Consider the following 27,949-nt stretch of genomic DNA (forward strand, 5'->3'; position numbering starts at 1 on the left):
TGCATTGTGAGCAAAAGAGATAGATGGAGTAGGGAACCTACAGATTAAAAGAAATTTAAAGAAGTATCAACCAGTCACAATATATAGACTTATCTATCAGCCATCTAGCATCCATCAGCCATCTATCAATCATCTGTTTGTCTGCCTGCCTGTGTATCTATACCTATATCATCAGTAACACTTTAATTTTTAAACGCTGGTTCAGAGATGCTATCTTAGTTTGAGTTCCCCAGAAGCAGACCCTTGGATGAGGATTCAAGTGCAAGCAGTTTATTTTGGGGGTGCAGGAAAATCTTGTAGGGGAGTGAAGAGAAAGCAAAACAGCCAATAAGTTGCCTTATCAAGCAAGTCAGCACTGAGGGCAACTGGAGCTAACGTTCTGGGAAAATTCTCCAAAATGGTGTTAAACACATACCTCACTTACTTCCACATGGTGCCTCCTGAGTGGTGATGGGGTGTTTTGATACTAACTCTGATCAGTGGTTAGTTGAGGCTGCTCCCGAAGGAAGCAAAGTCTGAACTCTCCAGCACAGCACTTCCGTGCTGTGCCCAGGCAGAATGCGGAAGGACATTTTCCTACAACTTTGGGAAAGGCTTTGGCACAGAGATGTGGAACGTGCAGTTGGAAGCTGGCTGGGGCACCATGACATGAGGACTTGAGGGAAAGGGGCGGGGCCCAGTTTGCTCCTTATACCACTCAGACCTGCTTGTGCTCTGCATTAATTCCCTCCATCACGGCAATGCTTCTTCACGGTGGTGGCCAGTCACAGTGTACAGAATGAAAACTTTCAGTCGGAGGATTAGTGAAACTAATTACAGTCCTTGCTGCTGCAGTTGGGTCTGATGTTCTAATAAACATTCAGTATTTCCCTCCTCCACCAACCGTTCTAGATTCCCCTCTCACTTGGCAGTGCTTCTGGTGATCTAGGTCGCTTTTCTAGCGAGGTAACAGAGACCTTCATCTCTGAAAATTGCAAACCGTTGCTTATCGTGCCCTTGTTGGGTAACAGTGCATGCAGTTCCCATTTATAGTTTTCCAGGGACATGGAGGTACCATGAAGAGCCCCCAGTGAATTCCTGGGGTGCCGTACATACTGTCTGTCCCCATTCTGCAGCAGCAACCTTAGAAGGATCTTGTGGGATAGTCCATATGAATTACTCCTGCTGGTAGAGTGACTCTTTCCTTAGCCCGCTGGCATTATGCTGTACCTCACTCTTCTCATGATGGTGTGAGACGACACGCCTACGCAATGAGACGGAGTGAGGAGAGGCATTGTGGTTTAGTATTAGGTTCCTACTGACCTTCTGACTACACATCAGAAGGATCATCTGCTTCCAGACTGCTTACGACAACAGGTAACAGAGAGGGGGCACCACTGGACCTCTGTGTAGACTACAATGATTTGTTTTACCTGTCGACAGAGTGTCAAACAAAAACCTCTATGGTGAAGAATTGGTCCCAAACTTTTAAGGGAGCTATTTTTAGAATCTTCAACTTGAAGCTAATCTCTTCCTGGGCCCCTTCTCAGGAAGTTCAGTGAAGAAAGCTTTCCATTTTCCCTCATCCCTCTCTTTCTTATGAAAGTATTTACTCTTCATCAAGGAAATGAAGAGTGAGTTTATATTGGAATTTTTATACTCAGAGTGGATTTAATATGAATTGGAGTTTTGAGAATAAGACAATTCTTTTCTTTTTTTTTAACTTTTTATCTTCAAGCGCAACGCAAGGCTCAAATTCACAACCTCAAGATCAAGAGTCACATGTTCCACCAACTGACCCCGTCGGGTGTCCCAAGACAGTACTAATTTTAATACTTTTAAGTATTAAAGCCAATAAACTTTTGGTGTGCATAATTCATATTCACGAGAGAGCTTTTCTTAGCTTCCTAATTATTAGTCATTCCACCTTTGAAATTATTGGTTATATATTTTAGTGACTTTGTATGTTGGAATCACTTCATCTATGAGAAGCAAGCCCAGGGAGACTTCAGGCATTGCTTAGTTTTGCTCTTCTGTTCTCAGGTATAAACTTGGGCAACACTGAAATTGTGATTTGCAAATTGCTGTCAATGCATAAGTGCTGGAGGTTGTTTTGAAGCCCTCTACTGTCATCCAACTCTTAGGCTCCAGCCTTTTTTTTTTCCCATTGAGGCTGCTGACCTAGTGGTCTCCTGCATTCTTCCTGGAGGCCCTGGGGTACTTCTGCCACTTTTGGTAGACACAACAGTAGCAACCACAGAATTGTGGATCAAGGGATCCAGGCCATAATCGGTAGAGAAATTTTTCTGAAAGAGGCTGCAGCGTTACCACAGTCCCCGTGTGAGGATGGGCCAGCCAGCAGCCCAACATTCTGGGATTATTTTCTTCCCAGAAAATTCCTCTCCAGAAATATCTACATTGAAATTTATCCCATTTACCAGATTTCTCCTGGCTAGGTCAGAGAAACTTTGCCCCCCACCCCCACCCCAAACCTTGTCATCCAATTCACAAGGGTGGGGTGGGCAGGAGGGAATCACGGGTATTCAAGAAAAGCTTCTCAGCCACACTAGCAGCCAGAGAAATGCATATAAGACAGAGATGCCACACAGGTGCACGTGAAGATTGGCAAACATTTTACAGCTGGTATTTGTTATATGTTGCTACATAACGAACTACCCCCAAACTTAGTGATGGTGCCCTTAAGATTCTGGGAATCCCTCTTATAACAAAGCGGGTCTAGGAGACACCCTCCTGACCTCTTATGACACCTCAAAATCAGAAAATGGTCTCACAGCTATACCCTTGAAGGATTCCCTCAAAATTTATCCTGAGACCAAATTTTACTGACAATACTGCAGATTTGATCTTTGCAACTTCTTACTTGGAGAACCTTCTGCTTGCTAGAAAGACCAGCCTGGCTGTCAACATTTCTTTAAACTGTGCTGTAGAACTAATCAGTTCCTTCTGTCATTTATCTTGATCTTGTAATTCAACAGAGGCAGCCAGAAGCAGCCATCTGTCCCTTTTAACATTCTGCCTGGAACTTCCCTGGCCAGATCTTCCTAGATGTGGTGGGTCTTGGAGTTAATTTCTGGGAAGAACCAGCCTCAGATGCCTTGTATCTTACATTTGCCAGAAGTGAGTAGAATGTGGTACCTGGATTACAAAAGGGAGCAAGCGGTACATCAGAAACTGTTTTAGATTTAGGACCTGCTGGGGAAAAGTGTGAATTCTACTTCATTACTCTTGAGGCTTGAAGATTGTGAGCTTGCAAACATATGCTTGCAGATAGAATTATCTTGCAAAAAACAATGTCGTATGCAAAATCTTTGAGGTGTCCAATATTTGTCAGGTAGGGACTCTCTGGAGAGTCACTAAAAATGTGTATGTGAGGGTGGGAAGCAGGAGAATATTTTCATTCAATTAACTATTATCTATTAAGCACCTATTTTTTTTTATAAATCCCCACATGAAGAACGTGGGGTTGGAACCAGACAAAGAGTGAGGCATAGTCCCTGCTTTCGAACTGGGTAAGATTTTATAGGATATGATTTAAAGGAGTATGTGATCGCATATGGTTATATCCCAAGTAAGCACTCATTAAATAATTGCTTTTTCGGGGCACCTGGGTGTCTCAGTTGGTTAAACGTCTGACTTCAGCTCAGGTCATGATCTCAGTTTATGAGTTTGAGCCCTGCGTTGGGCTTTCTGCTGTCCGCACAGAGCCGGCTTTGGATCCTGTGTCTCCCTTTCTCTCTGTCCGTCCCCCTCTTGCTCGATCGATCTCAAAAAGAAGCATTTTTAAAAAAAAATGCTTTTTCAACTTTTTCTTGTTACCATAGATCCATTCTTCCTTAATACAGAATCACTAATACCCAGAATATCCTATTTACAAAATAAATCATTCTTGTTGGAAACTGATGGTTAATGTGAATTTAACTCCTATCATCTGTAAAAAGGAAATTTATAAAAAAGGAAGAAACTTAAAATGTTGTAGTACAATGATACAGGTACTATGTATGGGTAGTACAGTATGATTCTGAAAGACACTGTTTGGAAAAAAGTATGGACTTATTCTGGGGTGAGGCTATTTTCTGCCTGTTTCCCAATTCCGTTCTTTTGCTTTCCCCTGCAGAGCGACATCAGACAAAGAGCACGGGCTTTGGGGTCAACAGATCTGCATTCAAATCCCAGATCTAGCACTTAAAAGCAGTGTGGTACTGAATAGGCTACTGTAATGTCTCCTATCTGTTTCTTCATGGGTAAAGAAGAGATGATTCTTTACAATCCTAGCCCATAATTCAGTGCCTAGCCAAGTGTAAGAACTCACTATTTGTTCCACTGAACATCAGACCCAACTGCAGTTTTCTGGGCACGTGGCTGGCATCTAAGGACAGCCAGCCCCTTGGCAGTGCTGTCATGCTGGTTATTCATTTGGAGAACATTCACCAGAACTGCTTCTACCTTACTTTATTTTCCTCCAGGTAACATGTTAGTCCAACCATTATCAGCTCTCTTCTAGATTAAATACCTGATAGGATCTCCAATGCTCAAGCATGCATTTGTGCTTCACACTCTTGCTGTAGTTCAGGTTTTCTGTTATCATTGCATTCAGAATCTGGATGCCATGAATTACAGGTCTGTGGGCTGAACTGCAGACTTGTTCCTATGTTATTCTTCATTTCTGACTTATGGCCATCCCCATGAGGTTTAAATGAAGACTCTGAGGTAGGAGCAGAGAGGGGTCAGGTTTGAGGACAGAATCCATTTGACATGGATGTTACATGTGATGAAGTGACCATCTGGTATAATGATCAGGGCAGAGGTCAGGGAGGGGGATGTGGGTGTGAGAGCCTGCTATGAGTGGGAGAGAAGCCACTGGAAGTCATAGTCTGCCAATATTTGTCAGATAATCCTTTTTTATTACCTGAATGGTCTTGTTTGATCCTGTTGCAGCTTTGCAACAGCACAGGGTTACCCCTGCCACTCATGGGCAGGCAGAGTTTTCTCCCATCCATACAATGCTGATGGAATAGACACCAGAGATACCAGCTCGAGATACCATTCAGATTAAATAAATACGCCTTAAGGAAAACACTGTGACTTTGTACAAGAGAATCTCCCTAGATTCTCCTAATTTTACAATTAACATCCTAAAACCCTGTGTATTTTCTTTCTTGGAGCCAGTGAAAACTCAAGGCCCCACGGAAAAGAAGCAAAATATGTCAATATGTTGGAAAAAAACCTCTAGGATACACAAGCCAGCTGTTGGTTTGGAAAGTGGTGTCCTAACAGTGCCAATGACTTCTTTGTCCAAACAGAGCTTACCAGGGTATATTTACAGGTTAATGATTTTCATAATAATTAAAATAAAAAGTTGATGATTGCTTTTGACCCATACAAGCCAATTTCTTACAGTTCAACCTAACACATTACCATATTCTAAGTTAATGGCTGTTTTTTTCAAGTTAGTATTTGGATTAAAGTTCCAATACTGAATTAGACTAAAACAATTAATTGAAAGCATAAGAGACAAGAAAAAATATATGAAAATTTAATTTATTAGAGAATAATTTTTTTTTTATTAAGTAAAAGCTTTAAACAAAAACCAATAATTCCACAAACCAACAATGACTCGGTAGCATGCAAGTACTGTAGGCTGGAGAGGCATGTTTGCTCTTAATGAATGTATATATAATAAACCCTCATTATGTTTGATTCCAGAATGTATGTATACATTGGCTTGGCATGATTCATAATTTAAAGTAAAATAGAAACATAAGGGCAACTTAAACACTGGTTTAATTTATATGTGCCAATTCAAGGTCAGTGACAAGAGAGCTCCATTAAAAAAACAATCTGAAGTCAAAAAGTCTTTTGGAAGCAGCCACATCCCTATGTACATTTGAAACTCGAAGGCTAAAAATCCATTCTTGATGAACACCATGAAGCAAAGGATGTATAACATCCACCACATATCCGTTTCAAAAATGGCATGTTTCCAAAATTATCCACCTCTTTACATGTAAACATCACAGTTTGAATAACTACAGAGAAGCCATCAGAATGAGTTCCATAATACACTAACCCTCATGAGGCACCCCTGAGCTCTGTCTTAAAGCATCCACTTCAATCCTGGGGCTTTAAGAACATCTTCTTTACTTTAACTGTTGGTTTTACGTGTCCATTTTCATCTTCTTCATAGTTGACCCGGTCTCTTTTCTTGGCAAACTTTTTTCCAATTGTCCCCACCAAGGTCTCATATCTGTTAAGACGGTATGCAGCACAAGTTTAATTAAATCCACAAACAAATAAGATAGGAATCAAGTCTTGTCAAGAATATCAAACTATTCAGTGAATTATAACAAATATTCAAAGATTATAAAAAAAATCAAAGCTGTGATCAAAATAAACGGATTTAAAATTTATAAACTTTTCTATGGATGATTAAATTCTTCACTGTGTTTTGTTTTTGCACTATCCTGAATAAACTGAGATGTATATTTTAAAATATGTATTAGAAGCAGTACCGGTCATGAGCCCTCAACTGCCAGTGTGTGACAGGCATGAACCTGCCTGAGCCCAATTTAGAGAAAGGAGAAAGTCATCTTCCTGCTGGGGCACTCCAAGGAAGACGGTGGGGAAGAAGAGAACCCACGTGAGAGACAAAGAATGCCGGGCCGAGATTATAATGTGGTTCCAAGGTGACCGTTACCTTCTAGCCATTTCTTCATCTGATACATCGAGCTCCACTGTTTCACTTTCAACTTCCTCTGTTTTGTTCTTGGAGTTCATCTGAAGCATTAATTTCTGAAAAATACAACAGCACTATCAGGGCTGGAACAGGCTTATTAAAGAAACTGTTATCAATTATATTTGAAGGTAGAGAAACAGAAGTCACAGAATCTACAGGAGTCACCAAAACTTATAGGGAATTCTCTGTAATACTTTACTCCACAATGTGCTAACAGAAATCAGCTCTGAATGAAGAAAATAGCAAGACAAAAAGCGCCACTAGATTAGACTTCCTGCTAATACGTTTAAATTGTATTTTAGATCATAAATCTTTTTTTTTTTTTTTTTTTTTGAAAGAGAGTGTGCACATGAGTGGTAGAGTAGCGTAGAAGGAGACAGAGACAATCTTAAGCAGGCTCCATGCTTGGTGTGGACAAAGCCTGACGTGGGGCTCAATCCCAGGACCCTGGGATCGTGCCCTGAGCTGAAATCAAGAGTCGGATGCTTAACTGACTGAGCCACCCAGGGGCCCCTTGATCGTAAATCTTATTAGTTACTTATATCTAAAGCAGGCACACTGCCAACATGTTCTAGTGAGCAGGGGAAAGAAAAAAGCAAACTTTCAAATTTCCTCCAAATGGGAATGAATGGAAGAATACTACACTCAAGAGTAATACTAAATGCAATCTTTAAAAAAAATTTTTTAAGCTTATTAATTTACTTTGAGAGAGAGATAGAGAGAGAGAGAGACAGCGAGCATTCCAAGAAGGACCCATGCTGTCAGCACAGGGATGGATGCAGGGCTCAAACTCATGAACCATGAGATCACGCCCTGAGCTGAAACTAAGAGCCAGATGCTTAACCGACTGAGCCACCCAGGTGCCCCTAAATGCAGTTTTTGGAGTGGGGGGGTGGCGGGCAGCACATTACTGGATGGAAGAACTGGGAGGCTGGCTCTGATATCCCCGGAAGGACCAGCTTCACTCTGGAACAAGAGGGTGGATAATGCATTCTACCTGATGTCCACGTGCCACGGATCTCTCCTCCATTCTTTTTTTCACATTAACCTTTTCTTGATAGTTACCCCCTGAGAAATTTTTTTTTTTTTTTTTTTTTAACGTACAATACCTTCTTTACAACAAAGGCAGGACAAGGAAGGGACAGCAGAAGAGAAACCAGATTCAGGTGCTTTTCCAACATTTATAGGACTGAAAAGAAAATAATTCTGGGTACAGAAGCTCTGTGAGGGCACAGACTTTGGTTCTCTGCTGCACTCCAATGCCTCAAGAGGGCTGATGAACCACAGGTACAGAATAAATATTTACTGAATAAATGAACTCCATGCTAGGTGCCAGTAAAGACACATGCAACATTAAAAATGTGTTCTAAGTACATCCTGCTTATAATGAAGTAAGTGCTCTCAAGTTGGTACCTTTTCATAACCAGGTGTATACCTAAATTTTCTCATGTTTCATAACAGCTCAGATCTGTAAGCCAAAGAGTTCAAAACATTTTCCCAGAGAGAATGTATTCTGTGTTTCAGAGTACCAGTCCTGAAAGCCATTTTCTAATAGGCTCCCACATCGGAACCCAAGGGCCAGGCCAACTTCTTTTCTCACTGTACAAGACATACTGTGGAGTGCTTGCCTACCCCCAGCCCCAGTCCCTGGGCATCGAACACTCATAATCTTTGCTTCCCCCGCCTCCCCCTTTACCCCACTGCCCTCTTTCTCTTCCTCTAAATCTTTAAGCAGGCCAAGGCAAGGAAATTACATATTAAAAACAAACACTTTTAGGGTTGATTTTGTGTAAGGTAAATATAACATCTTAATTATCATGCATCCTCAAAAAATAGAAAAAAAAGAAAACCTACCATCTTTGAATAAAGATTTAGCTAATCTGGCGATTAGCTTGGTGAACTCTGGTTCTCTTCAGGCATCCTTATAGAGTGGTTTTCAACCAGGGGAAGTTTTGTTCACCAAGGGACCTTTGCAATGCCTGGATACATTTTTGGTTGTCACAAGTGGGCCATGTGTGTGCACGTGCACACTACTGGTATCTAGTGGGGAGAGGCCAGGGATGCTGCTAAACATCTCAAAATACACAGATAGCTACGAAGAATCATCTGGCTCCAGATGTGAGTGGTGGCAGGGCTGAGAAGCCCTGGCTTCACATGATAGTCATCAAACTAAAAATTTACATCATAAACCTCCATTTGGTTGGCCAAGTACCTGATACGATGGCTTCTGGTACATGTGCCAGAATGCTAATAAATATTTGTTAAATGAATGTCTGTGCTTCTCTACAAAACTGAGGCATGGAAATTCAAATCAACAGCTCATAAGGTGAATATTTACTTTTCAAACAAACTTTCCAAAGGATTCATTTAAAACTCTATTTACAAGCTCAGATTAAAACCTGTCCATTAAAAAGTCAAATTACTCGATTCTTAAGTAACGTTTTCCATTAGAAAAGATATGTTTCTAGATGCAAGAAAACAATTTTTCATAATAGCATCGCATGAATAAAACCTGGACGTTCTTGTAAAAGCCCGGAGTTGAGATTCTAACACTCATGGAGGCGCTGTCAGGAGTGCGTGCTGCTGTATTAAATTATCTACTCAACTCCACCACAACGTGAGGCAGCAACACTGCAATTTCTTTAAATAGCTACAGCGGTATTTCAAGACTTGTTATTTTCTATATAATGAGAAGAAATGCTACCCTGTGGGAAAAAACCTAAACCCAATTATTAGCAGAAAGAATTCAACTGGAAAATTTTAAAATGGGAAGCAATTATATTTAATACCTCAACCTCAGGATTAAATCCTCTGAATGACATTCTTCCATAGAGAAGGTCTTCACATAACAAGAAGCTCTGCTCTTCTATTATGAAACACCTAAGCAGGAAAATAAGCCTGTGTTAATGGCATGTCTTCTTGTAACAAAGCACAGCAAATAAAAGTCAGGATTTCAAATGAAAAATCGATCTTCCGGTTCTTAGCAGAATCAAGTAAAAGTAAGGTAAGACTTCTATTTTTTTTTTTTAATTTTTTTAACATTTATGTATTTATTATTAAGAGACAGAGAGAGACATAGCGTGAACAGGGGAGGGGCAGAGAGAGAGGGAGACACAGAATCCTACACAGGCTCCAGGCTCTGAGCTGTCAGCACAGACCCTGACGCGGGGCTCGAACCCACAAACCGCGAGATCATGACCTGAGCCGAAGTTGGACGCTTAACCGACTGAGCCACCCAGGTACCCCAGTAAGGTACGACTTCTAAAGTAGGGGTAGAAATAAAAACTGATGACCTTGGCCAGCAAAGCCATTAGAAGACAAGAGCTGGAGGCTGCAGGCACAGCCTTGCCTAAACACATTTAATTGGCATAAATGCCTACACAACATAGAGACCTAGACTATTTATGATAAACCTGAATTTTCCAGGGGCGCCTGGGTGGCTCAGTCGGTTGAGCGTCCGACTTCAGCCCAGGTCATGATCTCGCGGTCCATGAGTTCAAGTCCCGTGTCGGGCTCTGTGCTGACAGCTCGGAGCCCAGAGCCTGTTTCAGATTCTGTGTCTCCCTCTCTCTCTGACCCTCCCCTGTTCATGCTCTGTATCTCTCTGTTTCAAAAATAAATAAACATTAAAAAAAAAACAAAACACTTGAATCTTCCAAATCTGAAGCAGTTTCCTTGATGTTTACATCCCCAACCCCACCAACTTCTTACTAAGTTCTGATTAAATACCCTGAAATCAGAGACCCGGCCAGCTTTAAGAGAGTGTATTAGCTGGAGCTCTTAGCTATAAACAACAATGACTGACTTGAGCAGAGAAGGAATTTATTGAAAGGATACCAGGTATCTCACAGAATCTCTGGGATAGCTGGATGAGCAGGAATGGAAAATAGGCAGAAATAAAGGTAGCTAAATCGTCAACCCCCAACTGAAACATGGTAAAATCTATCCTGGTAAAATGCTGCTGCACCTCAGGGGGCTAATCTCTGGACAGCAGAGGGCACTGGGCGGCAACTTGTGTTGCCCTGGAAGGAGGATGCAGATGTGTTTCAGACTCCAAAAGGGCTTCCTCTGAGTCACCAGTTTATTACCCCAGTCCCAGGTAAGCATATCTGACTACAGCCTGAAACCATAAAGGGATCAACCATGAAGAACACTGGGAAAGTAAATACCTGGCCATTTTGGCTTCTTTGGCAGAAAGCAGGTCCTCCTTGTCAAGATTCACTCACTTAGCCAACACCTATTAAGCCAAACTGTGTGCCAGGCAGTGTTCTAGAAGCTGGGGGGACAGCCATGAGTAAGTCTCTGCTCTCAAAGAGGTCACATTCAAGAGTGGTGCCAGATGATAAAGATTTACATTATACAGTGGAAAAAGATGAAGGTTATTTCACTCCTGTCCTTAAGAGAGCAGCTGGTATCAAACTAGTCCTCCGACTTTAGCCAACGATAAAATAGGACTAAGTAGGAAACAACGAACAAGTCAAAGCACAGCGCTGTGATGCTTGAGAGAAAAAAACCAGATGAAGTTTTCTGACTAAAGGCAATGAATGCCCACCTTCTGACTGAAGGCAACATCTAGACTGTGGAGTGGGAGTGGGAGCCCAAACTAAGCCCGGTCTTACTGAAAGGAAAAGGGAAATTGAAGTTTGGGGATGAAGTATACGGGTCAAGAGACCAGAGGTGGGGAGATATATAGAGGAATTCTGGGATCCTTTATGCAAAATTTTGCATATTTGTTTCCCTTGAATGTTTGGCCAAATACTAGACTGTACACATGCAGGTCAAGACCAACAGTGTCAGGGGAAAAAAACAATTTCCAGGAGAAGAATTACCTGGTACATTAGTTTCCAAGGACTGCTATAAGAAATTACCACAAAATGGATGGGCTAAAGAAACAAGAAATTTATGCTCTCAATTCTGGAAGTCTACAATCAGCCTCACTGGACCAAAATCAAGGTGTTGGCAGAGCCATCCATGCTCCCTCCAGAGGCTGCAGAGAATTCATTCCTTGCTTCTCCAGCTTTCTTTTGACAGCCAGCAGTCTGTGACTTGTGATCACTGTAACCTCTGCCTTCTCTTCTGTCTCCCTTTTATAAAGATACACGTGATTGCGTTTAGGGCCCACCCAGAAAATCCAGGATAATCTCCCCATCTAGAGATCTTTAACTTAATCACACCAGTAAAGTCAACTTTGCCATATAAGCTAACATAGGTTCCAGGGACGAGGACATGAATTTTATTTGGCGGACCGTTTTCTAGCTTACCACCCCTGAGAAAGAAAATTTACCCTAAAATTGTACGTTAAACAAATACAAGATTTGCACAAAGGAGGGAAATGTTTCAGTTGTGTCTATCTAGAGTGGGGGGACCAAGCTGAATATCCTGTGACATCGAAAAGAAAGGTCACCCTTCAGGAGTAGGACTCATCTAGCAAGACAGTCAAGGCCATAAAACCTACTCTAACAAAAACAGGGACCAAGCTAATTGGAATGTAAATCAATTGCCTAATGGAACAAATTCAACACTTTATTAAGGAAGGCAACAAATTCCAGGTACTCAACAATGTAATACATAATGTGAGGCCACAGTAAAAAGTTGCTAAACATGTAAGGAAGTAGGAAAATGTGACCCATAAACAGGAGAAAAACAAACAAATAGAAAAAAAGAGATGATGGAATTAGTACAAAAAGGACTTTAAAACAGTTATATTAAGTATGTTCAAGGATTTAAAGGAACACAGAAATGTAATGAAGACACAAATAAGGAACGTGAATTAAAATATGGAAATTATGACAACTTATCAAATAGAAATTTTACAACAGAAAATACAGTATCTGATGTGAAAAATCAGAATTGTCCTCTATCTATTAAAGAAACTAAATTCATTATTATGAGAGAAAACTCCAGATCCAGATGGCTTCACTGGTGAATTTTATCAAAAATTTAAGGAAGAAACAATACCAATTTTACTCAAACTAAGAAATGAGAAGAGAAGGAAGGGACACTTCAAAACTCATGTTATGGCCCAAACTACAGGCACTGTAAGAAACCTACAGTGGAATATCCTTTATGAATATGAATGCAGAAATCATTATTAAAATATTAGCAAATTGAAAGAACTATATATACAAAACATATGAATACCAAGGGGTGATTTGTTTCAGAAACATAAGGTTGTTGTGAAACTGAAATCTCAAGATAATTCCCATATATACAAAACATATGAATACCAAGGGGTGATTTGTTTCAGAAACATAAGGTTGTTGTGAAACTGAAATCTCAAGATAATTCCCATGTTAACAGAGGAAAGAAGAAAAACCATATGATCAACTCATTAAAAATCATTCGACAGGGGCGCCTGGGTGGCTTAGTCGGTTAAGCCGCCGACTTCGGCTCAGGTCATGATCTCGTGGTCCGTGAGTTCAAGCCCCGCGTCGGGCTCTGTGCTGACAGCTCAGAGCCTGGAGCCTGTTTCAGATTCTGTGTCTCCCTCTCTCTGACCCTCCCCTGTTCATGCTCTGTCTCTGTCTCAAAAATAAATAAACGTTAAAAAAAAAAAAATTAAAAAAAAAAAATCATTCGACAAAATACAACATCATTTACAAAAGTCTTCAGGAAACTAGGAAGAGAAAGGAAAATCTCTCATGCTGGTAAAGGACATTTAGGAAAACATACAGCATTTTACATACTTAACAGTAAAATAGTTAATACTTTCTCCCTAAGATCAGAAACAATGCAAGGATGTCCATTCTTATCATTGTACTGGAGATGCTAGCCAACAACAAAGGAAGAAAAGGAAATAAAAGTTTTAATTTTCTTCTCTGTAGATGACAACTGCATATGGAGATAATCTCAAGAAATCTACACAAAACCACTAGAGTTGGTGAATCAATTTAGCACAGTACAGAATACAAGGTCTATATACAACATTTCTACGTACGTAAATACAACAAACAATTTTGGGAAAAAGGCTATTTGCAATAGGAATTAAAAATATGAAATACATAGGGATATATTTAAGGATATATACACAAAACCTCTCCACTCCAAACTACTAGCAATTACTGATGGATATTAAATAATAGCTAAATAAATGGGTATATCATGTGTATGGACTGAAGAACACAATTTTGTTAAGATACCAATTTTCCTCAGATTGATTTACAGAATCAATGCAATGCCAATCAAAATCCTATTTTTTGGAGGAGGAAGGGAATCACGGAAAGAAATTAGCAAGCTGATTCTAATATTTATATGAGAATACAAAGGATGTAGACTAGCCAAAACAATCTTGAAAATAATAAAAGAAACCTTGCGCTATCTGATTTTACGACTTCGAGACTGCAAGATTCAAGATTGCAATCCATAGTAATCAAGCCGATAGGATAGAAAAACTTATGGTGCAAAAGAATTGAGTCCAGAAAAAGACCCATACTAATACAGCATATTGCTTTTGACCACAGCATCAAAACAATGAGTAAAGAAAAATATTTTCTTTAAATAAATGGTACTGGGACCATTGATTTTCTATAGAAAAACAAAACAAAACAAAAACAGACCTTGATTTCTATCTCACACCACACAAAATCACACACACATAAAAATCAAAGACCGATCATACATAAAAATGTAAAAGCTAAAATTACAAACATTCTACAAGCAAACATAGAAACTATATTTGCAAACTTGGTACAGGCAAAGATTCACTAGACAGGACCCAGAAAGAACTAACTATAAAAGGCAAAAAAATGAATGAAACAAAACAAAAGCTACTGTTCATCAAAGACAACATTAATAAATAGGCAAGCCCACAAACTGGGAGAAAATATTCCCAATATATACATCTGTTAAAGGATCTGTATTCAAAATATAAAGAACTCCTATCTCTACAGAAGTATGTAAGTTTTACCTAAAAAACAAAACGGAACAAAACCCTACATAATGATATGCATGCTGAAGTGTTCAGAGAGAAAATGTCTGCCACTTACTCTGAAATACACTAAAAATAAAATGGAATGACAGATGTATAGAGGGATGGATAAATATGTAATAGAAGATAGTAGAAAAAAATGTAACTATTTCATTTTTAAAAATGGGCAAAAGAACTGAATAGGGACTTCACAAAGGGAGATATAGAAATGGCCAATAAGCACATAAGAGTTCTTTAACATCAGTCACCAGGAAAATGCAAATTAAAAAGCATAATGAGACACCACTAGAATGACAGAATAGGTAAAAAGAAAAAGATAACATCAAATGTTGGAAGGACTGGAAAAATCAGAACTCTTACACTTCTTTAGTTAAAGTGTAAAATGGTGCAATCACTGTGGAACATGGTCTGAGAGTTTCTCATAAAGTTAAATATATATGCCAACCTTACAACCCAACAATTCCACCTTTACCGAAGACAAATTTTAAGCAGAAAGAGTTGGGGGGTCCCCAGAAAAAGAAAGACAAAATCACAGCTTTCGTGATACCAGAGAAGTCATTCTAGGCCCCCAGCTATTTTGGGTGATCGATGCCCTACTTGCTCAAGCACACTTCTAGCAGAACTTCCTAGGAGGTGTCAGAATTACAAAGAAATGCGAAATTCTCAGTAAAGATTTTAAAGGAACAAAGAGAAACCAAAAACACACACTCTACCAGGCCAGGAAATAGCCTAACCAGAGACAATAAACCACTTGTAAAACTCTCTGTGCTGTTTCAAAAGTAAGAAAGGCCCAGTATCAGGAGCCCAAGACCATCCATCCAGTTTATACTAACTGTGGGAGCATGCCCATTAGTCCCTTCCCCTCTGCCGACAGTTCCCTTGGCCTCCCTACAGTGTTAGTCTCCACCCTCGGAGGAGCACAAGCTTCATTCACATAACATAGGATGCATGTACAGGCATGTTTTCTAAGTACGCCTGCACTGCCTCATGTCTGCCTTTACATGCAATGACAAAGTTCCCCTTTCTGAATATTCATCCTAACCCTAAGTAAAAGAAACCCACTTGGGAGAGTCATGGCTTTGGAAGTCATTCCCTGTGATCTCCTTATTTGCTGCAAATAAAGTTTGCTTTGTGGACAACTCCATCTCGTGTAGTCCTTATCTGTAACTCAGCAAGGAGCGAACTCACGTTAGTTGTAGTTTTGTCGTTTGGCTACAAAATGAAAATAGGACTCCATGCCAAGTCTGGAAGGCAATGAAGAAGAAAATGTGAAGACAGCTGGGGAAGAGCAGCTAGATAAAGGTCCTGAGAAGGCAGTGTTAAATGACCTGTCTGAGAAACAGGGAGGAGGCCTCCGTGAGGGAGAAGGAGTGACAGAAGGGAATGCTGGTAGGAAGTCAGTATTATTTTCACAGTGACAGTAAGATGTTGTTTTCTTCACTGTCTTGACCCTTACACAGAGGGTGCAAAAGCAATTATGAGTAAAAGTTCACCTTAGCATGAATTAAACTCGTGATACCATACTACACTAGTAATCATTGCATTATTCACTGTTGGTTTTCAAAGTCTTTAAAAAGGGAAAGAAGCCAATAAGAACGTTCTTGATAAAACAGTAAAAAATTTATTTTCATTAATCTCAGTCTTCAACAATATTCTGCATACAAAAGAGTAAATATATATATATTATATATACACATATATATGTATATATAATACATAATATGTACACATATATATATATATACACATATATATATATATATGTCACTTCAAAGGAACAACTGACAATACTTGTTGCCAGTAACAAAATTCAAGCTTTCAAGCAAAAATTAGAATTTTGAATAGCTTGTGTATGGCATCTTGGGTTTGATAGCTTCTCAATACTTAAAAGATTTTTCTGATGAAACCGATGGTAATATTAATGAATGTTTTTTGAAATCATACAATGAAATGAGTTAACATTTAGAAAATCTATACAACTCACCAAACTAGCAGTTTCCAAATGAGAAATGCATGATGTTATGAAATCATGCATGGATAAAAGGTCTATTCAAAATGTAAGGTAGACTAATGATTATGAAAAATTTATTGATGCTTTGAGACTCCATGCTGCAGTTAACTGTAAAGAAACTATTTATTGGGTTTTGGAGTAGTGTCGAAGAATTACCTGGAAAAGCTATTATAATACTCCTCTCTTTTCATTTACATCATCTGTGTGAGGGTGGATTTTCTTTATATTCCTCAACCAAACCAACAGACTACAATAGGTTGAATGCGAGGGTTAAGAGAAATCACCCAGAGAATCCACACATCTTCTATTATGCCAGACACTGAAAGATTTGCAAAAATGTAAAACAGTGCCATTCTTCTCACTAATTTTTTTTTTTTATCTTGGAAAACAGTTATGTTTTCATGAAAAATATGTTATTTGTGCTAACATGTTAATGAGGCTACCTATAGAGTGAGCATTTAAAAAATTTCATTTTAATTTCCTACACAGTAAATATCGACATGAAATAAACTACACAAATGGAATCTCTTCAGGGGTTCCAAATAATTTTACAAAATGTCAATGGTCCTTGAGCCCAAAACTTTGAGAACCTCTGTTCTTCGGGTTCCTCTCTACCTGGCTCTCTAGTCCAGCCAGCACCTCACCTCCTTCAGCACCTCCCATTCCCTGAGACAGCCTAAATTCAGGCACACATTCTCCTGAATTTTTGTTCAGCCTTTTCCACAAATGTGAGATTCCTTCTCAATTGCCTAATCTTGGTCCTTGGGCAGTGCAGCAGATAAAACCTCATCCAACTCCCAAATCAATTACCCCCCTCAGGAAAGCATCATAACTACTCTCACTTCAGACAAAAGAAAGAAGCAGGGGCCAGGAATGGATTCACAGCAGGACCACTGCTCCCTCAGAGGGCCTTTCCCAGGGGTTTCCATTAACACAACAGCTTTAATATAAAAAGGGACACAGATGTTATCTACAAGCATAGTTTCAATAATTAGGAAAATTAATAGAGTTAGCAAAAAATTAAATATTCTAAAACTTAACTATAAGCATTCTTTATTTTAATATCCTAATTCTTATTAATGAGGACCCATAATTTTATTTTATTATTATTTTTTTAACGTTTATTTATTTTTGAGACAGAGAGAGACAGAGCATGAATGGGGGAGGGTCAGAGAGAGGGAGACACAGAATCTGAAACAGGCTCCGGGCTCTGAGCGGTCAGCACAGAGCCCGGTGCGGGGCTCGAACTCACGGACCGTGAGATAATGACCTGAGCCGAAGTCGGACGCCCAACCGACTGAGCCACCCAGGCGCCCCTATAATTTTAGAGTCAAAACACATCCAGGATATTACTGATTTCATCTATTCTTATAGATGAGAAAGTACTCAAAAAAACTCAGACTTGCCCTAAATCCACAAATAACATGCATGGCAAAGCAGGGGAAAAACACCTGGTAGGGAAGCAATTCTCTATGGGTCTCTCCTGTGAATGAGGCGTTAATTGCCCTTTTGCTCTGGAACATCTTTTCAGGGATGTGTGTATAGTGAGCGGCTTTGAAAGGCAGAGCTACTGTCTTCCTTCAGAGCAAAGTGCAGACTTGCTTAATGTCCAGTATAGTAATGTCTCTCTTGGGGCCAAGGGTAAGTTGGCTTGTATTCCAGTATCAAAGATAACAGGAGTCCTAAGTTCAGGACTTCTCAGCTGTGATGCAAAACTACTGTGGTTACCACAAACAGGTGGGCCTCACCACATCATCCCCCACGGGATCTGGGGAGCAAGCAGGAAATGACACAAAACAGATACCCACAGTGGGTGTTGTGCTGTGAGTAATGAAGTCCTTGCGTCTGACCCAAGAGTCTTATACCTTCCACCAGCATCCGTGAAACTGTGGCAAGCTAACCTGTTAGTTTACAGTATGATCTCAGCTCTCACAGTTCCTAACATTCATTAGGCCACAATATGCAAGCACAAGAAGCATGGTAGCCAAATACATACTTTTAAAGCAACATCCTGTGGCAAAAAAGCAATTAAACTGGCTATTCTCTGCACTGGGGCACATCCTTTGGAGAAAATCAATATGGCAAAAATACAGTGAAATCTCTGATCTGGTAAATTCTTCTAGGAATTTATACCAAGCATCTTCTATCAGGTTCCCTGGAAACAGACTCTGAGACAGAGTTGTGTGCAGAAGTATTACTGGCCGGTGCTGTTTGGGAGATGCCCCTCTATGGAAATAAGGACGGCAGGAGAAGGTGACCAGCAATGTGGTTACACTAAGGCCTCAGCCCTTACGAACAGCTCTGGACTTCGGAAGGTCCTGTGGTTGTTCTAAGTTGAAGCAAAGCAACCAGATCCTCAATCCGCTACACAGCTTAGGCATTGGCCAGGGGTATCCCTTAAGGGGAGGTGTGGACTGAATAGCCCTAAATGTCATCACTGAATTGTAGCGATATGGCTGACATGACAAATGGCATCCTCTAGACTTCTAGAGCAAAGTCCCCAATTCCACAGATAGCAGGGACCCTCTGGGATAATTCAGATGATACCACCACGGAAGGATTCGCAAACACAAAAGAGCAAGAAGGAACGGGCGGATTCCATAATAATCAAGTATAAGGAAATACATGTGCCACCAGAGTTTACTGTGCTTTATAGGACTGACCTGCCGTGGTGAGTGCATCACATATATTATCTATTTACTTCTCATAAGTTATGATACTATTATCACACCCAATATACAAAGGACATAAGATGAGTTAAGTAACTTGCCCGAGGTCACAAGTAAGTAAGTGGCAGAGATGGGCATCAAACACAGGTCTGCCCCTTTGCAGAGTCCATGCGCTTAATTAACCAATCCATTCCACTGGCTCCCTACTTGGGATAAAAATACACATCCTGAGGACATTCATCCATTTTCCTCTCCACATTTACTTCTCATTATCTTCCCCTACTCCATATCTTGGGAGGCTGATATGAATGCTATAAATGGAAGTGGTCCTTTGCAGTCTGGAACCAGGCTTCCTTCCTGTGGGACTACCTCAGGCTGGCTATGCCGTCTTATGAGGGTAGCAGCTCTTGTAAGATGCACTCGCCACATGGCCTGTCTTCCGATTCAGTAACCACTCCCTCCCCTTGATCCTCTGGGCCTGGAGTGGGAATTATTCCCATCACACAAGCTATGATGAATGCACTGTCCCTGGTGGCTTCCCTGTGTCCTGCCCATACCTGTTACACTCTCCTCAAATTACCCAATTTGACAGTGTCATCTTTTCCTGACAACAACTTGACCCAATACACGCATCTATACACAAAACAGGTGCTGAATGATGGCAGAAGCTTATTATTTACCATTAGGGTCTGACTCTTTGTATCCCCTGCAAAATACGTATGTTGAAATCTTAACCCCCAAGATGATATTAGGAGGTGAGGCCTTTCAGAAGTGGCCAGAGTCATGAGGGTGGGGCCCTCATAAATGGGATTAGCACCTTACAAAGGAGACTCCACAGAAACCCCTAGCCCCTTTCACCAGGTGAGGACACGGTGAGAAGGCACTAGCTATGAACCAAGGAAATGGCCATCACCAAAATATGACCACATCTTGATTATGGATTTCCAGCATCCAGAACTGTGAGAAATAACATTTCTATTATTTATAAGCTACCCAGTCTATGGTATTTTGTTACAATTGCTTGAAAGGATGGAGACATTTACCTCCTAGGAAAGGAACCTAAAGGTCATTTTTCTGGGAATAATATGCTGGGGGGATGGGGGAGGGAAGAATACTGAAAACAGGATAGAAACCATCCTGCCTTTCAATAAAAGTAAGTAACAAAATATCTGGAATACGTTGTGTAAGTTTAGTCAAGGTATAAAATTAAATTACAGCTTCTTACCAGTAATGGTCCCTTCCTATGCCACCCTGCCCCCAAATCTGCACAGCCCCTGGCATTATCTTCCCCTCCTTCACTGCCATATTGCTTCCTCTGAGAAGCAGTGGAAAGAAGCAAACAGAGAAGCAAGCAGAAAAACAAAGTACCTTCCTTCCATATCTCCTGGGGGGGGGGGGGGGGGCGGGGAGGGGACATGCTTTCTGTCTTTAAAGAAGGGACACCTAGCCTTCCAGAAAAGATCCAGAGAAGGTCAGCCAAATGAACAAGGGAATTTTAACATGTTAAAAATGAAAAAAATTATTAGGTAAAGAAAATAAAAACTTAAATTGCCTGAATCAGCAACATCTTCAATCATCGGACAAAGTTTAAATAAAACTACTGTCCCATAGAGCTTACTAAGGTTAAAAAAAAAAAAGCAACTAGAAGAAATGAGAGTTTTAAGAAGAATTTAGATAAAATCAATGGATGATATGAATCTATCGCTCCTTCATTGAAAATTATTTATCAAGCACCAACCAGGAGGAACAATCTAGCATGTTGTCCCAGCATTAGCCATGACCAGCTGGTGGACTCTGGGCAAGCTATTCTCTCTTAAGCTTCAGATGCCTCAGCTATAAAAGGGATGGAATCAGAGTAGCCAGCTCCTAAGTCGGCTCTGAGGATTAAATAATTAAGAGATATAAAGTGCTTAGCTCTATTCCTGATACATGCTAGAGACTCAATAAATGTTAGCTAAGATGATTGGTATTAACAGCAGTAAAAACTAAAAAAAAATAAATAAAGGAAACAAACCTAAAACTCTTGAATTGCTTTTAAGAAGCTCAGCCTGATGAAGAACTCTATTACTCACACAGAACTGGAAAGCCCTAAAGTACACACCTTCAAACTTAATCTTCAAACTTAATATGACAGGGAGCACAGGGCCAGAGTCTTATAAAGGCCCCCCGGTTATTACCAGAGATAAGCGGGTTAGATTCATCTATTCAATATAGAAAAAGAATAATGTTATAAATGAGGGACAGTAAAAATGTATAAATCCAAGTAGAACTTATACAGATTTAATAATTTTAGAAAACTATTTGCAAAGCTAACTCAAGAAACCGAACAGGTATTATTTTACAGGCTTTGTGTCACTGGAATGAAGATGTCATATTTGCAGGGATTTCCCTCTGAATGCCCAAAGCATCACTGGTATAATTTCTAATAAACCTACTCCTTTTCTTTAAGCTCTGGCAAATCCAAGTACCAGTGCTCTTCACTAATGATTTTCTTTTCTTCCTCTTCTAGTTGTCTCTTGGTCTCTGAGTCCAGTCCCCTTTGCATGAACTGTCAAAACAAAACAAAATCAGTGTCAGCAACTGGTTTTCCCAAGTTAGAGTGGAGGAAAACACAGATAACTTTATTCTTCCACATGCTTTCCCTCGTTTCTTCAAGAATCCCATCTCAGGGGTGAGGGTGGAGGTGGTGTGACCAAAGTAGCTTAGCTCTCTCTGCCCTAGACGGCATCACACCAGACTAGCAGGGAGCTGACTAGAGCACAAAAAAAGTATGTGGACTTCCTAAGGAAGACTTCAGAAAGATCTTTACCACACTTTAGTTTGTCTAATTTAGTAAAACGAGCAATAAAAAACTGTATTCAATCAGTAGCCCATAAAAATTTCAGTTTTACATAGTGGCCAGTGGGGAAAGGCTAAGACAAAAGACACAGATCATGACGGGCAGGTGGAGACAGAAAGTGAGAGGGGCCAAAAGAAGGTGAGAGACTCAGTACTTTCTGAATCTCTCACCGACTCATGGAGCCCACTGGTCTTCATACCTGCTGATCTTAGTGTGGAATGGCCTTTCTCATGCTCCTCCACCTGGCCAACTCCTGGCCCTTCTGGTATAGGAAAAACTACTCCATCCCTGTGAAATTATCTCTGATACCTGTAAGCAAAATCGGGATTTCTCTCCCAGATGCTTCATATGACACCCTCAAATAGTCTCACCACATTTTAATTCCTTGAGCATCTGCCTCTTCTGGAGACCTTGAGGGCAGGGACTTTGTCTAGATTGTCTCCTTCCTCACTTTTAGCATGACGAATGATGCATAGTAGGGGCTCTGTAAACACAGACCAAAGCAAAGCTGTATCTATAAGCCTGCTCTTCACGTATCTCTATCCTCTGAAAGGCTGCTCATCTCTACGGCTGCTCTTTATTCTAAAACGTGCAAAAGTACAATTCAAAATGGGCCAGTAGAGAAACCCACAGTCCAGCTGCTGGTCTCTTCCCACAACAACTACATTTCCTCAGGGGAACCAGTGAACACACTAAGAGGTTGATCACAGCAAAACGATAATGTATTAATAAGGGAAAAAAATAAATTTAGAAAACATCCAGGAGCCTCCACCTCTAGCAGTTAGGTCTAGACTTCCATTGGTTTCCACTTATCCCTATTTGTTTCTCTTGTCCAAGCTCTCTATTACTTTTCCCTTCATTCCAACCTTCCCCCAAACATAAGCATTTTTAGGTATAAGGGCTTTGCCAATGAATGCTAAATGAAATGATGAAACTTGAAAAACATTCACAAATAAAATACAGTGATAACATCCAGTTCTGCTGAGGACGTAGTGAGACTGAATCACTCATACTATTGCTGGTGAGAATATGAAATGGTACAGCCTCTGTGGAAAACAGCTTGACAGTTTCGTACCAAACTAAACATGCACTTACCATATGACCCAGCAATTGCCCTCTTGGGCATTTTATCTCAGAGAAATGAAAACTTATGTTCACTCAAAACCTTATACAGGTATATTCATGGCAGCTCTACTTGTTAATAGCCAAGAACTGAAAACAACCAAAATATTCTTCAACAGGTGAATGGTTAAGTCCTAAGGTACTTCCAATGCATGCAATACTACTCAGTAATAAAAAAGGAAGGAACTATTGATATACTCAACAACTTAGATGGATCTCAAGCGAATAATACTGAGTGAAAAAAGCGAATCCCAAAAGGTTACATCTTGTATGATTCCATTTACATAACATTTTTGAAATAACATAAGTAGAGAAATGGAGAACAGACTCATGGTTGCCAGAGCTTAGGGAAAGAAGAGACTGGGTTGGCTACAAAGGGACAGCTTCAGGGAATCTCATGGTAATGCAACAGTTTTGTATCTTGAATGTGGAAGTAATTACATAAATCTGCTCGTAATAAACTGTATGGAAATCTCTCTCTCTCTCACACACACACACACACACACGTAAAACAGTAAAATGAAATACTCTGTGGATTGTACCACTGTCAATTTCCTGGCTTTGTACCGTACTCTAGCGATATAAGACAGGGAACAGAAGAGTACAAAGGCTCTCCCTGTACATTTTTTTGCAACTTCCTGTGAATCCATCGTTATTTTATTTACTTCTTTATTTAAAAAATTTTTTTAATGTAAATTTTTGAGAGAGAGACACACAGAGTGCAAGCAGGGGAGGAGCAGAGAGAAAGGGAGACACAGAATCCGAAACAGGCTCTAGGCTCTGAGCTGTCAGCACAGAGCCTGATGCGGGGCTTGAACCCACAAACTGTGAGATCATGACCTGAGCCGAAGTTGGACGCTCAACTGACTGAGCCAGCCAGGTGCCCCTTTCATAATTTTAAATAAATGTAAAAGAAATGCTTGCACTCTAAAGTGTTTTGTAGTCTTCCTTTCTCCTTTTACCTGTGTCTATAGCTTCACCACAGGAAAGAACTGGCAGTTTCTGGAATGCATATTCTGTACTTCCCAGTCCTTCTGTCTCTGCTACTCAACATCATGTTTCCATTTTCTACTCAGCAAAATATCAACTTGTAAAGGCCCAGAGCACATGTCCTTTGGGTCTTCCCTGACTGTGTTTGGCCAAGCTCTTCACCGACTTGTTCCCATAAAAGAGTACCTTTCCCTATGTCTAAAAGCCTTATAAACACTAGCTTATTGTTCATTTTGCTTCTTCTGTGTCTCCCAAAAGACTGAGATTCTGAATAGCAGACCATATCTCTTATTCATCTTATATAACTAGGACTCTGGCTGCCCTTGGTACTCAGGAAGAGTTCAATAAAGGTTCTCTGAATGTAAGTCTGGACTTGCTTTATTTCTTCAGACTCTCTTTCCTGGGTGGTTCTCTTTAAACCCAGATGCCTCATTTCATCTTATATTCTTGGTAATACAACTCACCAATCCTGCCCAACTGCTTTTTTATCTCCTATTTTTAGTCAAGTAGTATTTATGGCATACAAAATAGCTATCTATATATGTATGCTCTGTGCACATGGCAAGGCTAGAACACCCTGTGAATATAAAATCAAGCAACTCGATTTAGGTAGCAATCCAATTCTCCTGACTCCACAGCATCTAAGAACACTCTATAAAGCTTAGTGATTTGGCTTTACGCACATCAGAGGACCTAGAGCTGGTACCACAAACTATAGTCCTTACGCTGGATGTCTGATGGTGCAAATAAAGTTTTATTGGGACAAAGATATGCTCATTTGGTTCTGAGTTACAATGGCAGAGGTGGGTAGTTACAATAGTGAGTGGCCCAGAAGCCTAAAGTATTTTTCATCCGTCCCTTTACAGAAGTAGTTCAGCAACCCCTGTCTTAAGAGTCCAACAGAGCTAAAATGACACTGAGAACTGCCAACTATATCCTTCACTTTCTACTTCCCCCATCATCTCCAGCTCCTAACAGCTGACCAACTCAGAGGATTTCAAGTACACCTGAAAACAACTGTATTAGTATTAAATCCTCAACTCTTTTATTCTTGCTCTATACTTTGCTCTGGCTGAACAGCTACACTGGATACAGCAACCTAATGCAGCTGCTTCATTCATTCTCGTAGGAATGGATGTGCATTATACTCCACTCTGTGCATAGTATCTCCTGCTGTCCTGCCAAAAGGCTCTTTTCCATCAATGATTGAAGCTGATAACTCAACTAGAAAATATGTGTAAACTTCTCCCCCCTCTTCTTTGCTTCTAATGTCCTGTTGAGTCTTTCCCAACCACTAGGGTAGGGGTTGATATTTTTTTAAGGTAACTTCTTCCTTCCTAACTCTTGAGTCAGATCTTTGGTCAAAGTCTTACTCAGCGTATCTTCATTTGATGTACCTGCTTTGCCAATCCACCCCACTGCTCTGATTATAAACGAGAAGTCAAAGAAGACTCTGTTGGGTAAAAATTCAAAATTTGCTAATATGTATGAAAAAAGAACTTCAGAAATTATAAATGATATGACTTACCCTCCACCCTCACTCATCCTATCCATCCCTAGTCATACCCTAGCTCAATCCCATTCGAATCTGGCACATGCAACATTTATTCTTCAATCTTTCGAAACATTATTTATGCCTTGCTTCCTTTTTTCTGGAAATTACTCTTTAAGCATGATATCTAACACTGCGCAGTAGGGTTCAGAGACAAGCAGTATGGAATAGTAGTTATGAGCAGGGGATGTGGAGCCAGACTGCCTGGGTTTGGTCCTGTCTATACTACTTATTAGCTGTGTAACCTTAGGCAAGTTACTTACTTCTCTTTTACAGTGCTTCAGCTATAATAGAGGAATAATAACTAAACCTACTTCACAGAATTATTATGCGGATTTCATGGGTTGATACATGCACTTAGAACAGTTGTCTGAACACAGAGCAGAAAGTATAAATCTTTGTTATTATTCAAGTTTGAAGGCCTGGTTGTTTCCCGTTTTAGTTCCTGTATTCATTTTATCTACACTTGTCTTTTTTTCTCTCTTCTACTTTGAAATCATGTTTAAAAAAAAATTTTTTTTTATGTTTATTTATTTTTAACACAGAGAGAGAGAGACACAGAGCATGAACGCGGGAGGGGCAGAGAGAGAGGGAGACACAGAATCCGAAACAGGCTCCAGGCTCTGAGCTGTCAGCACAAAGCCCCACGCCAGGCTCAAACTCACAGACGAGGAGATCATGACCTGAGCTGAAGTCAGACGCTCAACCGACTGAGCCACTCAGGCGCCCCTAAAATCATTTGATTGTTAAACTGATTCAATTTCGGGGGCGCCTGGGTGGCTCAGTCGGTTGAGCGGCCGATTTCAGCTCAGGTCATGATCTCAGGGTCAGTGAGTTCGAGCCCCGCGTCGGGCTCTGTGCTGACAGCTCGGAGCCTGGAGCCTGTTTCGGATTCTGTGTCTCCCTCTCTCTGACCATCCCCCGTTCATGCTCTGTCTCTCTCTGTCTCAAAAATAAATAAAGGTTAAAAAAAAATTTTTTTTTTTAAAAACTGATTCAATTTCGAATCTAAAATCAATTTCGCTTAAAGCTGACATTCACCTCAACTGTTATAATTCTCTCCATTCCCGCTGCCATTGCAACCAGATCATCAGAGCTTCTTGTTTGGTCTTTCCGACTGCAATTTTGTCCCTTGTCAGGTCTTTCTTTCACCAATGTAGTCTCTACAGGGCAGTTAAGGTAACTTTGAAAAGTAAGAAGCACAGCTAAGATGCCGCTCCCCCTGCTCAAAAGCTTCCTCATCATGCTCACAAGATAAAGGGAAAAAAAATCCTTCATCTGGCCTAAAATTCTTCACATGTTGTGGCCACTGGCTACTTTTCCAGGCCCACATTTTGCTACTTGTCTTCCAAGCACATCGACTTATTTTTAGTTCTTGGAAACCTCAACAGATGTTGTGGTCTTTGCGTCTCAGACTTCTGAAGTCGCTTTCCCCTCGGTTTGTGCTGCCATGCCCCACCCTCCCACCGACCCTTGCAGTCTCTACCTAAAGGCCCGTTCCTGCCCAAGCGCAAGTAAGTTCCCAGGGCTCCCGGGGCTCTGAGCATCACCTCACTTAGTGCTGCGCCACCCTGCTTGCTTACGTGGTCTGTCCTATCTGTCCGCGCGCTTTATGAGGGAAGCCGCCGGACTTATAACCTAGTTCCCAGTGCCTAAGGCAGAACCAGCGCTAAGTGAATGAATGAACGTCCGAACTGGAGGCCCTCCGTGGCCTCCCCAGTGGCCCCGCGCGCCCGCCGCCTCGGCCCCGGCCGGGTCGCCAATCCCAGGTACCCCTGTGGCCCGGCCCGCCTCCCCGGCGTCCCCACACCTTCATGCGCAGCAGGTTCTTGGACAACTTCGTCTTGCGCTCCGCCGCCATATTGGCTCCTGCTCCGGGCCGCGGGCCACCACCAGCCCCCGCCGCGCACGCGCACTGCTGCCTGCGTCGCGGCGTCGTCTTACGCAACTCGCGTCGCCCCGCCCCGTGGTTCCGCCCCGTTTCTCGCGCTCCGGCGCGTCCCCGGAATCTCCGCGCGTCGCCTCAGGGAGCGCTCGCCTCACGGAGGAGCTCGGGGTAAGGACACTGCTAGCGGTGCCGGGGTGAGAGGGACTTGACACGGGGAA

At 41.0% G+C, this 27,949-nt stretch overlaps 1 protein-coding gene across 9 annotated transcripts; it reads right to left on the minus strand.

Moving 5' to 3' along the window:
• Positions 1-131: 131 nt before the first annotated feature.
• MPHOSPH6 (M-phase phosphoprotein 6) lies at positions 132-27,949 on the minus strand. 9 transcript variants are annotated; one of them, XR_006197271.1, is made up of 7 exons: positions 26,885-27,199; positions 21,776-21,888; positions 9,523-9,613; positions 6,695-6,789; positions 6,068-6,244; positions 4,511-4,702; positions 132-1,243 (listed from the first exon to the last, which is right to left on the minus strand). XR_006197271.1 is itself a non-coding variant. In XM_042919736.1 (6 exons), the coding sequence occupies exons 1-5, from the start codon at positions 27,119-27,121 to the stop codon at positions 6,109-6,111; spliced, it is 672 nt and encodes a 223-aa protein (XP_042775670.1). In that variant the 5' UTR covers positions 27,122-27,199; the 3' UTR covers positions 4,449-4,702; positions 6,068-6,108. The 9 variants fall into 9 exon arrangements, 7 of the variants coding, with proteins under 7 accessions (XP_042775670.1, XP_042775675.1, XP_042775673.1 ...); XR_006197272.1 differs by lacking the exon at positions 132-1,243 and adding an exon at positions 3,096-3,135; XM_042919736.1 differs by lacking the exon at positions 132-1,243 and having other exon boundaries at positions 4,449-4,702.

The sequence above is a fragment of the Panthera leo genome, chromosome E2 (genome assembly GCF_018350215.1).
Source record: "Panthera leo isolate Ple1 chromosome E2, P.leo_Ple1_pat1.1, whole genome shotgun sequence".
NCBI classification, from domain to species: domain Eukaryota; kingdom Metazoa; phylum Chordata; class Mammalia; order Carnivora; family Felidae; genus Panthera; species Panthera leo.

Excerpts from the sequence above, each read along its gene's own strand:
- MPHOSPH6 (XM_042919736.1), bottom strand. The coding sequence starts at position 27,121 with ATGAAGGATTTTTTTTCCCTTTATCTTGTGAGCATGATGAGGAAGCTT. Across the intron at positions 21,889-26,884 it reads AGAGAATTATAACAGTTGAG|TTCATGCAAAGGGGACTGGA; the intron begins GTGAATGTCAGC and ends TTGTTTTGACAG. Across the intron at positions 6,245-6,694 it reads GATGAAGAAATGGCTAGAAG|ATATGAGACCTTGGTGGGGA; the intron begins GTAACGGTCACC and ends CCGTCTTAACAG.